Source organism: Mobula birostris, chromosome 1 (assembly GCF_030028105.1).
Source record: "Mobula birostris isolate sMobBir1 chromosome 1, sMobBir1.hap1, whole genome shotgun sequence".
Taxonomy (NCBI): Eukaryota; Metazoa; Chordata; class Chondrichthyes; order Myliobatiformes; family Myliobatidae; genus Mobula; species Mobula birostris.
The window spans coordinates 33,464,023-33,476,956 of record NC_092370.1 but is presented as its reverse complement, the minus strand read 5'-3'; the positions used below and the strand labels follow the sequence as shown (position 1 = coordinate 33,476,956).

Sequence of the window (12,934 nt, the reverse complement as noted above, 5' to 3'; positions counted from 1 at the left end):
CCCTGCCACCCTTGAGTGTCCGGTATACTGCTGATGTCTTCCTCAGTGAAGACTGATGCAAAATACTCGTTCAGTTCCTCTGCCATCTCCTTATCTCCCATTACAATTTCTCCAGCATCATTTTCTATCGGTCCTATATCTACTCTCACCTGTCTTTTACTCTTTATATACTTGAAAAAGCTTTTAGTATCCTCTTTGATATTATTTGCTAGCTTCCTTTCATAGTTAATCTTTTCCCTCTTAATGACCTCCTTGGTTTCCTTTTGTAAGGTTTTAAAAACTTCCCAATCCTCTGTCTTCCCACTAATTTTTGCTTCCTTGTATGCCCTCTCCTTAGCTTTAACTTTGGCTTTGACTTCTCTTGTCAACCACGGTTGCATCCTTTTTCCACTTGAAAATTTCTTCTTTTTTGGAATATACCTGTCTTGCACCTTCCTCATTTCTCACATAAACTCCAGCCACTGCTGCTCTGCTGTCTTACCCACCAGGTCCCTTTCCAGTCAACTTTGGCCAGTTCCTCTCTCACGCCACTGTAATTTCCCTTATTCCACTGAAATACCAACACATCAGATTTCGGCTTCTCTTTTTCAAATTTCACAGTGAACTCAATCATGTTATGATCACTGTCTCCTAAGGGTTCCTTCATCTCAATCTCTCCAATCACCTCCGGTTCATTACACAATACCCAATCCAGTACAGCCGATCCCCTAGTGGGCTCAACAACAAGCTGTTCTAAAAAGCCATCTTGCTGACATTCTACAAATTCTCCCTCTTGAGATCCAGTGCCGACCTGATTTTCCCAATCCACTCGCATGTTAAAATCCCCCACAATTATCATAACACTGCCCTTCTGACAAGCCTTTTCTATTTCCAGTTGTAACTTGTAGTCCACATCCCTACAGCTGTTTGGAGGCCTATAAATAACTGCCATCAGGGTCCTTTTACCCCTGCTATTTCTTAGCTCAACCCATAAAGATTCTGCACCTTCCGATCCTATATCACCTCTTTCTAATGATTTAATGTCATTTCTTACCAATAAAGCCACGCCTCCCCCTCTGCCTACCTTCCTATCCTTGCGATACACCGTGTATCCTTGGAAGTTCAGCTCCCAGAGACATGCCTCCTTTAGCCAGGTCTCAGTGATGGCCACAATATCATACCTGCCAATCCTTGCTGACTATGGCTTAGTGGGCTCAACCATGAGCTGCTTTAAAAAGCCTCCTCGTAGATATTCTAGAGATTCCCCCTCTAGGGATCCAGCACCAATCTGATCTTCCAAATCTACCTGCATATTGAAATCCCCCATGACTATTGTAACATTTCTCTTTTGGCATGCATTTTCAATTTCACGTTATAATTTGTAGACCACAGCATATTGTTACGCATCAGCAGCAATAGATATGAAATTGAGTCGGATTTTTACAAATAAACAACGGAATTTATTAACCTCTACTCAAAAACATAGAAAAGTAAACAAACCACTAACTTAAATGGAAGTTAACTGCGTTATGTGTCTATAGTTATCAAACAGTCGAACTTAGAAACAATTCTTAACAGATCTTATTCAAGCATAGTCTTAAGGTGGTAGTTCAAAGAGTCCAAGTGATTTGTGAAATAAATGAGAGGACAGACTTCCCGAACCAGCGATGAAGAAAAGACGAAACTGCTGACGCAGATCCCAGCCGAGAAATGCCTTGTCCGAAGAGATCACGAAGAATAAGATTTCTCACAGTAACTGACCTTTCGCAGGAGGTGGTCAACACACAACACCCGAGACCATGCAGGGGTTAACCAAAAGTGTGTGCCACAATACCCATATGGACCATACCAAATGTCAGTCACATTCAAGGCACACAGAACACCGTTGATTTCTCGGGTTCGTACGAAGCTGGCAAATTCTTCACTCTCGCTCTCTCTCTCTTTCCTCGATTATGTAACCACCGACTGTGACTACCCAGCAAAACAACTATGCAACAAACTGCGGTCCCCCTTTTATACCGATTGGAACATGCCATCACGTGACATCACATCATCCCACTATCACAGCCATTACATCATACTAATATCATGAGACATTTCATCATGCCAATATCACAAGACAATTTCATCATGTTCACGAGATACTTATGAGACAGGTAACAATATGGTAGAAGAAGGGGCCACGGACTGACATGTCAGAAAGAGAATGGGGACAGGAATTGAAACAGTTGGCCACTGAGAAGTTCTACTTTTGGCAGATGGAAATGGAGGTATTTAACGAAGCAGTCCCCTAATTTATGTCAGGTCTCACCAATGAAGAGGAGGCCACATGAAGCAGCACAGATGCAGTTATCAAGGCTTGGAACATGGACTCTTCAATGTAGCCAACAAAAAGGCAGGCATGCAGGTGCCCGTGGCTACCACTTGGGTTAGGAACGCATGGTAAGAGCCAAAGGAGAAATTGTTGAGTGTGAGGATCAGTTCTGCCAGATGGAGGGGGGTGGTGGTGGAGGGGAACGAGGTGGGTCCTTTGTTGAGAAGGAAGCAGAGAGCTTTAAGGCCTTCTTGATGGGGGATAGATGTTTATAGGGACTAGACATCCATGATGAAAATGAGGTGGTAAGGGCCAGGGAATTGAAAGTTGTTGAGGAAATTGAGAGTATGTGAAGTGCCGTGGATGTAGGTGGGAAGAGACTGAAGCAAGAATAGAGTCGAGGTATGTAGACATGAGTTCAGTGGGACAGGAGTAGGCAAAAATAATGGGCCTGCCCAAACAGTCTGGTTTGTAGTTCTTGGGCAGGGAAGAAGGGAACTGAAGGGAAGAAGGGAGGTAGAAACAAGCAGGCCGGGGTAAGGGAACTGTGGGTTTGGTGGCAGTGGATGGGAGATCTACAGACTGATGAGGCTAGTGATGGTGTAGGAGACAATGGCCTGATGTTCTGGAGTGGGATCCCTATCAAGGGGCAAGTAAGAGGAATTGTCCGAGAGTGGCCGCAAGATAGAGGTCAGGCTGCCACAATACTTCTTCAAGTATTCCATTATGCTTCTCATAAGCTTCATAGATGGTGATAAGGCTTCAAAATGTCAATGATGAGTCACTCCCACAGTGTACCCAGCCACGGACCTCCTCTTGCATCTACAATATTTATGGTCTCCTTCAGTTGAACTTCCAGTGAATGGATTCCCATCCACAGATGCAAGAAGGAATGGGCAGGCTGCTCACTATAAACTTTGGTTGCTGTCTTTATTTTGGAGGATGTCTTCCCTCTGCACATGGGTCCTGACATTGCTGATGAGAGCTCTTCACCACACATTTGGAGAAAGTTGCAAGAATCTTTGGTGATGTTCCAAAGCTACTTGCATCTTGCACCCAATATGGGTGCACAGCTTCGAGTTCCTGGGTGCCAGCATCTCGAAGATCCATCCTGGGTGCAACATATTGATGCAATCATGAAGAAGGAACACTGGCAGCTAAGCTTCATTAGGCACTTGAAGAGATTTGGTATGTCACCAAAGACTGGCAAACTTTTACAGATGTACAGTGCAGAGCACTCTGACTGCAAAACCACCTGGTATGGAGGCTCCAAGACACAGGAACGGAAGAGGCTGTAGACCCAGCCAGCTCCATCACACACACAAACCTCCCCTCCATCGAGAACATCTTCAAAAGGCAGTGTCTCAAGGAAAAGGCATCTATCATTAAGGATCCCTACCATCTGGAATATGCCCCCTTCTCACTGAGAAGGTACAGGACCTTACAGGCACACACTCAGCATTTTAGGAACAGCTTCTTCCCCTCTGACATCAGATTTTTGAAAGGTTCATAAACACTACCTCACTATTCCTCTTGTGCCCTATTTATTTATTTTTATTGTAACTTATAGTAATTTTTAATGTCTTGGCACAGTACCGCTGTGACAAATTAACAGGTTTCTGACATGTGTCAGTGATAATGAACCTGATTCTCTGATGTTTAGCCCAAGATGTTGATATGTTGACACCCATAAACCTGAATCTGCTGAGGTCCCAGGTTCAATCCTGGGCATTTCCAGGCTTGTGGGCTTAAATTTGAACATTAAACTCAAAATTGAACTAAAGAGGTCATTATAGATGAACGGCTGTCCAGACTGTTGCAAAACTATAACTTTGGATATCACTTTTAAAGTGAATCCTGAAAACTACTTAATCAATCTTGGATAATAACTGACCCCAACCAATAGTGGTGTGCTAAAGGCACACCTTGAGGCAGACGAGCTACAGCAAATGAAGAAACAAACACCTCAGTAACCACTTTATTAGGTACAGAAGGTACATAATAAAGAGTTTCATATGAAAGTTTGATAAACGATTTTTAAAAATCAAGATAACTACTCTTCAAGTAAATTCGTGGATTATAAATTATTTCCATTTATAGGTACGGATTTGTAATCGTCTTATTGTCAGTATGAGACTAGAAAAGTGGTTATGTGTACAAATAAATGGGCTAGTGGAGCTGGACTCACAATCTAGTGACGAATGTAGCGGGCAAGCGGCAAAACTATATTCTCCGCAAGAAGTTTAGTTAAACTCCTTTTGCACGAAATGAAGTGCAATATGAAAATGCATTTCTAACGTTACATTAAAACTGAGTGTGCTTTCCGCCTCGCCTAAAATAAAACTGGACAAATCTTTTTGAATTCACTCAAATTAAGTATCTGCTTTAAATTAAATGGCAATAAACAGACATTGTCACACTTCCAAAATAAGTTACGTGCAAACATCAGAAGCAGAAAAGTATCTCTATCTCGATATATTAAGTTTAAGTAATTACAAAAACCCTGCATTTCTTTCTATTTTTTTCGATATCTTTGCTGTTTTCCAATAAGCGGACGAATCAACATTATTCACATGCCTAAATCTAAATCAGGAAACAATGATCCCTTTCAGATAAAGGATCACGAAACGCGATTCACGGTTTGTGGAACGCCCAGCCCTGCTGAATTCCCTTTTACCTGGACAGGTCAGGATGTAATCGTAACAGCAATCGCCAATGCTTTTACACGCTTCGTCGCAGTAGCAAGTCCCGTAAACTCGATCCATTCTCCAACCTGAGCTGCTGCACCCGGGGTCCCTGCCTTTGCAGCATTTTTGCGATTCGGAGCACCCTGCTTCAGTAACATCCAAAAGCCACACCAGTTCCAGAAGTAGAAAAATGAGTTGTTTACTCCACATTGTAATACAGTGCTGCTCCCGCAGTAAGTGGGGCAATTGGCGTCCACAGTGATAAACTGCACAGCGTGTCAACTCTTGTAGTACTGACGTGGGTTTCAGTCAAAAAGAAAATAGTTCCATCAAAGATAATATTCTTTTTTTTAATCCAGAAGAGAGCCCTTATTTTTTTAAAGGTGCTTTCAGATTAATGCTACCAAACTTGTTCCTTTCTGTTTGGAAATATGACTTCGGGAAAACTGCGTTAAGTAATTAAATTCTAAATATGAGAAAAGCTGAACTTTTCTAATTTTACAAAACAAAATATAGCCCCACCGAGAACGATAACCCTTGGTCGGAGGCTGAAATTGGAAGAATATTGTATGGTGATTTGTTGTGACTTGTTTTCAAAGATGCCAGCAAGAACGATCACTCACAATGTTCAGTCGACTGACGCGGAGCGGCCAACCCGACTGCGTTTTGAGTGCCATTTGAAACAGCCGAAGGAATTTTACAGTTGGCTCCAATCCATGTTAAAAGCGCCAACTGAGAACGGGGGCTGGCTCCGCTATCTCTAGTTAACTAATTTCTTTTTACCAGTGGGATCTTTAAAGACAACACAGGAATATACTATTACTTGCCTATCTCATACAAAAACTGGTAACTATTTGTTGGCAGAACTAATTATCAATTACATCTATAAATGAACATTAATATTAAACTGACATTATTATTCATGCACTATTTTGCATAGTTAGCAAAAAGCTGCCAACCATATCCGTTGTATTCAACTGTGTATGAGAGTCGGAAAAACATTAAATGTGCTTTTAAGAAAATTATTTAGGTCCTCCGACTACACATGGTGGAAATCCGAAATACAAACGGAAATGCTGCAAATACTCAGAACATTAAGCTGCACTTAGGAAGAGACAGAGTTGGTATTTTAAAAGTTCCAAAAGAGACCAGACGCCAAAAATGATGATGTTGCAATGTGAACGAGGTTGGTAATAAGTAAATAAGGAAATAAGGAGCAGGCTAGGGGCAAAACAGTCCTGCAGGTGAACAGAGATGAGCAGGTGGATAGAAGGAGAATACATTCCCCTTTCATGAGACCCTTAAATAATACACCAGGTGTAGGGCATATAGGCAATGGGCAGCATAACACCATCAATCTGCTATTGAATCAAAGGCAATACAACTGAATGAAGATAATTAGAATTTTTTGTAAAATGGATTTAAACATCATGGATGACAATCTTGTGATAGAAAATACATTTATATTAAAGAAATGAGATTCTTTCTCATTCAATTACCCTACTATATTGCTGCAAAGCCATCGGTATCTCATAACTCATTCTGTGAGCTCTTGAACAGCTCACCACCAAACAATTATTTTGTGCTGTATCCCATTGATATCTTTGTCGCATTATGAAGTGTGCTGAATCTTTTGCTTTATTGGAAATAAACAGCAGACTGGCGTTCATGACTAGCAGATGCCTGGAAGGATGTGGCTATATGAAAAATAATTGCTGCAATACTTGACAACAGGAAGTCAGGTTATGTTGGGCAGCCATCACTGATAACACATTGAGGAAAAGGTGTATAAGAAGAAAGTAAGAAGACATACACCCCTATCACAATCACAGAACATCCAGAAGCACTTTACACCAAAGTACTTTTTTTAATGCCATACCTTATAAAGAGGAGTGGCAAGCCACACAGTCTTTCGTTTTGCGCCTTGTATGGCATTGCCCAGCGCCAGCCCCCTAGGCCTGAGTCGACGTAGTAGTAGTAGTAGTTATAATGCAAGAAACATGCTATTTGTAAATAGCAATGTGACCGCATAATCCAAGTCAGACAAGTTTTTATGATCAAATCTCTGGAAAAAAGATGAGCTTCCAACTTTACACACACAGAAGCACTACCATCTGAACCATACATTTAATGCATGCACAAGACCTGCAAAGGAAGTAGAGAGTGTTAGCAAAGCCTTTAATGCTGCAAATAATATACAAAGAAATGGATTTTCCATTTTATTCCAAGCAGTACAAGAGTTGATAAGAAGAATGCCCTCTTCTTTTTAGGTATACTTGTACTGCTTAAGATGTTTATTATTTTGAAATCAATAAGCAGTGCTACAAATAGAAGAATTATGTGAAGAGATAAAAAGCAGAAATCCAAGCAATACATCTTGAAATTCTTCTGAAATAAATGCAGTTTTAACTATAGCAATCAGCTTTAAAATAATGCATTAAGGAGTTCTTTGTAATTGGTGGAAACTTGTAGGCAGAACTTAGCCTGAACTTGACCAAGTGCAAAATGAGATGAATTTCCTTATTTAGTGAAACTTATTCGTGCCAGAAAGCTGCATCAAAACCCCCAATGCAAAATCAGGTGCACTGAGAATCAGCTGCAAAAAGTTATACAAGAGATTTTATAATCTTCATCCTGCAAAGCCAGACATTGGTTAGCAGTAAATTACAAAGCAGGGATTTTGTATAAATGCTCTAATCAAATATATATGCACTGATGACTAGTTGTTTAGTCTCATCGGATATGGAGTTCCAATTTATGTGCAACATGACAGCTAGTAATTTTACTTATGTTCATGGCATATTATTTCTCTTCAGTCATGTTCTTCATTCTCCTCCGTAACTACTCTAGTCCCCACTTTCAACTACATTATCCTTGTTATGTTCTAGTGCAAGCTATCATGACGAAGCCAGCACCTCTGTAAGATTACTCCTCAACCTTCTTCTGTCAAAAAAAGACCAGTCTCTTCACTTTTCTGGTATGATCTTTATAAATCTTCTCTGCACACACTCTTGTGCCTCTATAACCATTTATAAAACCAGTGACCAAATATAAGACTGCTTACTGGTAGCACATAGAGTTGGAAATGATGGTGATCCAAGCTATCTCATTACATCATCCAAAAACCAAAACACTTCCAGCGCCTAACGTTTTGGACAAGGGGCACTCAATCTGTACTAGGAAATGTGTTAACACTCTCGTTAGAGATGGTCATTTACCTGGCACTAATGTTACATAAATACTCTCGTCTTTGACAATTCGCTCCCTCTGGTCCTTTATGTTATGAGACGCCAATGTGTCCTGTACGGAATCCACAGATACTCCCTCAGGTGAGACATGGACTGAAAGAAAGGGCACCATTTTTGGATTGCAGAATACTCTGTTAGCATTCACGTGAACTCCCTTAGAGATCATATGGAGGCTGAATACAGTGGAAGGAGTTTAGAGTCTGTTGTCAGACAGACAATGTGGAAAGGACATTAGAACCTAGTGAAGGTAATAAGAGCATCGATTTGGAGAAAATTGTTTTTTTTTTGAGGGGGTGTGACATTGGTTCACCCATTGTCTCAGTGGATTTGGTGTCATGGTCTGGATCGGGGTCCCTTTAAATTTATTTTGTTTATGTTGCGATCCAGACCGTTGACTCCCTGTTTCCCTTTGGTTCCCTGTTTTCCCGTGTCCCTCGGCCTTGGTGATTGAAGGCAATTTACTCCCGGCTAAACCGGTAGTTTATAGTCTCCGGCTTTCAACCGTCGGCGCGGGAGCGTCTGCAAAGTCACCAAAGGTACGGCGTGCCAATGTTATCTGGCCAGAGCAAGCCTAGTCTCCGCCCGAAGCGAGTGCCGGTAATTCGCCTTTCCTCACCGGAGCAACCCTGTCAAGTTACCTCGCCAAAGCGAGCCTGCAAAGTTTCCTCACCGAGGTGGGTCCATCAGTTAACCTGCCAGAGGAAATCAAGAACCGCTGTCTACTGTTCCCAGGCTGAGTCCAGAGCTCGCCACTACCTGGAGGCTCCAAGTCAAGTCCTGGCTCTGGGGGCATCCAAGTTCCAAGTCAAGTCCCAGCCCTGGCGGTCTGTGATTCCTGTCCTACCCACTTGTCTGAATCCCTTCTCTGTCCCTCTCGCCTCTATCCCTCGTCTGCAGCCCTCGCCTGCACCTCGGTCTAGTTCTATCGCCAGAGCTAGATAGGTACTGTCTGGTGTTCTTTCGTGTTGGTCTTGTCTTGTCTTCGCCTCCGTGGGGTAAGTCAGGCCGTCTTGTCGTTGCCCCACGGGGGAGGGGGGTGTCATGTTTTGTCGCATCTTGTCCTCACTTCTGTGGGGTAAGTCAGGCCGTCTTGCCGTGGCCCCACGGGGGGTCATGTCTTGTTGTGTCTTGTCCTCGCCTCCGTGGGGTAAGTCAGGCTGTCTTGCCGTTGCCCCGCGGGGAGGGTGTCATGTCTTGTCGCATCTTGTCCTCGCTTCTGTGGGGTAAGTCAGGCCATCTTGCCGTGGCCCCGCAGGGGGTCATGTCTTGTCGTGTCTTGTCTTCATGGGGTAAGTCAGGCCATCTTGCTGTTGCCCCGCGGAGGGTCATGAGTCATGAGTCCTGGCCCTATGTCCTGTACCCAAGGAGGGGTCCCAGCTCTCTGTTCTGTGTGTGAGTCCTGGCCCAATGTCCTGTACCCAAGAATGGGTCCCGGCTCTCTGTTCTGTGTGTGAGTCCCGGCCCTATGTCCTGTACCCAAGGAAGGGTCCCGACTCTGTGTTCTGTGTATGTGTCCATGGTTCCATGTACCTGCTCTCCCGAGACCGAGGCTCTGTTTTTCCCTGTTTCTCCTCTCCCTAGCCCATGTCATGTCCATGCCTGGTTCTGGAGTCCGAGCCCGAGGCAAGACCCAGGTACTGGTCCTTGCCCAGTCTCTGGCTCAGAGTCCATACTGTAGCCTCTTCATGTCACCTCTAGTTTTGGGATCCAATTCCGAGTCCTAGCCCAGTCCCTTAGTCCCAGCCTAGTCGTAGTCCTGAGTCCTTGTCTAGTTCGTTATTCCTGCTCCTGCCTCGCTCTCCTGGTATCGAACAATAAACTAAATTTAATTAACCTCACAAGATGTGTCTTGCATTTGGGTCCACCCTTGCTCCCAATGCCCCACCCCACCAATGTGACATTTGGAAGATTTTACAGAGGCAACATTGCTAGGACCTCCCCAGTACTTTAAGCTACCTTTGTAAGTTGTCCATGTGAGTGAAGCACACAAGAAATTACTGTCATGGTCCGGTCCGTGAAGACCGCATTCCAGTTCACAGTCCGGTCCGTGGACTCAGGACTCCAAATCTTCTAGCTGTCCTTTGTTTTGATTGAATTAAGCATAGACACCTGATTCCCATCTTGGGGCTTGGAATATAAGTAGCTTGAGGTTGAGTGTGGGCTGCTGGTTTGTCTTGTCAGTCCCCCTTGGAGTAACCTGCTGATGGAAGGCTAGTGAAACCATTTGTGATCTCTAGGCCTGGTTGGAGGACCACTGCTTCATGGAGCCTTGTTGCCACTTGTTGGAGTAGTCATTGTGGTATGGATTTGGCTGTTTCTGTAGCCAGCCAAGGTTGCTGGCTGCCCTGAGACTCAGAGCCACCCTGGATTGAGCTCCTTTCCTGTCCCTTGCCTCTGTCAGGTAAGCCAGGCTGATTGCTGTTACCCTATGGTCGGTTCTGCCCCCTCCTGTCCCTTCCCTCCATTGGGTAAACCAGGCTGATTATGAGTCCCTTGCCTCTGTCGGGTAAGCAGGCCATTTGTTGTTACCCTGTGGTTGAGTCCATCCCTCCCTGTCCTTTCCTCTGTGGGGTGAAGTTCTGTGTCCTGCCCAGGAGTTCTGCATCCTGCCCAGGAGAAGCTCTGAGAACCCAAGGCTCGAGGATCCCAAGCCAAACTCGGAGAACCCAAGGCTCGAGGATCCCAAGCCAAGCTCGGAGAACCCAAGGCTCGAGGATCCCAAGCCAAGCTCGGAGAACCCAAGGCTCGAGGATCCCAAGCCAAGCTCGGAGAACCCAAGGCTCGAGGATCCCAAGCCAAGCTCGGAGAACCCAAGGCTCGAGGATCCCAAGCCAAGCTCGGAGAACCCAAGGCTCGAGGATCCCAAGCCAAGCTCGGAGAACCCAAGGCTCGAGGATCCCAAGCCAAGCTCGGAGAACCCAAGGCTCGAGGATCCCAAGCCAAGCTCGGAGAACCCAAGGCTCGAGGATCCCAAGCCAAGCTCGGAGAACCCAAGGCCCCAGCCTCAAGTCTCAAGAGCAAAGACTCCAGCCTGTCTCCAAGCTCAGGCTTCTAGACCCCAGCCAAGTCCTGTCCTGAAGCCATATCATGTCCTTGCCTGGTTCTGGGGTCTGAGCCCGAGGCAAGACCCAGTTTCTGGGTCCTTGTCCAGTCTTGGGGTCGGAGTTGAAGCCTTGTCTCCGAGTCCATGGTTTCTAATCCTGGTCCTGCTTTCCCTAGCCCAAGTCTGCATTCTTGTCCCTGCTCCTGGTCTTAATCCTGTCACGTCCCTACTCTAGTCAAGTCCTGTTCCTTGTACTTCAGCATCTGTGTCTTGCATTAGGGTTCATTCCCAGCACCCCATTGTGACAATTACTGCTTCTTTGTAAAGCATGTGCTCGGCGTTAGGTCATTGAGCACATTTTTACTCATGCATCCAAAAGTTGAGCGTGGGCTGTAAGATCAGGTACGATTCTTACCGCTGTCTAGAAGAGTTTGTATGTTCTCCCCATGACCACATGGGTTTCCTCTGAGTGCTCCAGTTTTATAGTGAGAATTAATAAGCCGTGGGCATGCTATGTTGGCACAGGAAGCATGGTGACATTTGCACGCTGCCAGCACAATCCTCGTTAATTTTATTTGATGTAAAACAGCACATTTCACTGCATGTTTCGATGTACATGTGGCAAGTACAGCTAGCTTTATGGATACAGTGGTGAATTTTATCACCAATCTCTACTGTCACTCAGAGATGACTCTCAAGACATGTGAGGTGATATTGTCATGCATCTTGACTGTCAAGGGGTAGTGCAGCAAGAACAAATTAGTGAATACTTTTTTACCTTCCTGGTGTTCAGGACCATCCTCTGCCATACACAGAGAAGATATCACAAAGAAATAAGTGGGTGAATGGATTGAGTGATTTGCTGAGAACCAACATAGAGTCCAAGAACTGAAAGGTATCCTTCTGTGTTGCACGAAAATATGGGAAATAAATTACAAAAATATACAAGATACTTCAATAAAGGGATCTAGAATGATTTGGAGGTTGGCCTCTGTGTACGCACACATGCATCAACTAACTCAGTGAGGGAAGGAGGGGTGATTTTGGATCTGGAGAAGAAGATTGAACATTTACCTGTCATCCTGTTAACAACTCCATTCCAAGTGGATTCTTCCTGAAGGTGAGCTAAAGCAGTGCACTTGGGAAGTTTAAGAAAAGGTTTAGTGCAATAACTTAGCTTTGCCTCCGATAGAATTGGGATTATGGTGGATTGGTGAGCAGATGCGAAGGTGGTTGCAATTTTTTGGAGGACCGCCAAATTTGGAAGGATCCTTTATACAGTAGTTCCTCTTGTTTGCAAAAATTGAAGGCTTTTCTGAGGTCAAAGTTCAGCTACAGTGGTTGATGTTGTTTTCTACAAATTTAAGAGATTTACTGTGCCTTTGACAAGGTGCCACACATGAGGCTACTTACCAAGTTAAGAGCCCATGGTATTACAGGATAGCTACTAACATGGTTAAGCATTGGCTAATTGGTTGGAGGCAGTGAGTGGGAATAAAATGATCCTTTTCTCATTGGCTGCCAGTGACTATTGGTGTTCTGCAGGGGTTGGTGTAGGGACCACTTCTTTTTATGCTGTATACAAATGATATAGATGATGGAATAGATGGCTTTGCTGCCAAGTTTGCAGATGGTATGAAGATTGGTTGAGGGTAGATAGTGT

The 12,934-nt window shown here is 44.2% G+C and overlaps 1 protein-coding gene across 1 annotated transcript in view; it reads right to left on the bottom strand.

Annotated features, from left to right (window-relative positions):
• Window positions 1-5,394, bottom strand: part of LOC140195050 (somatomedin-B and thrombospondin type-1 domain-containing protein) — a 36,314-nt gene extending 30,920 nt beyond the window's left edge. Inside the window, exon 1 of the mRNA XM_072252711.1 lies at window positions 4,971-5,394. Coding sequence (XP_072108812.1) covers window positions 4,971-5,190 — 220 coding nt within the window. The 5' untranslated portion in view covers window positions 5,191-5,394. The remainder of the gene's footprint in view (window positions 1-4,970) is intronic.
• Between the last annotated feature and the right edge of the window lie 7,540 nt (window positions 5,395-12,934).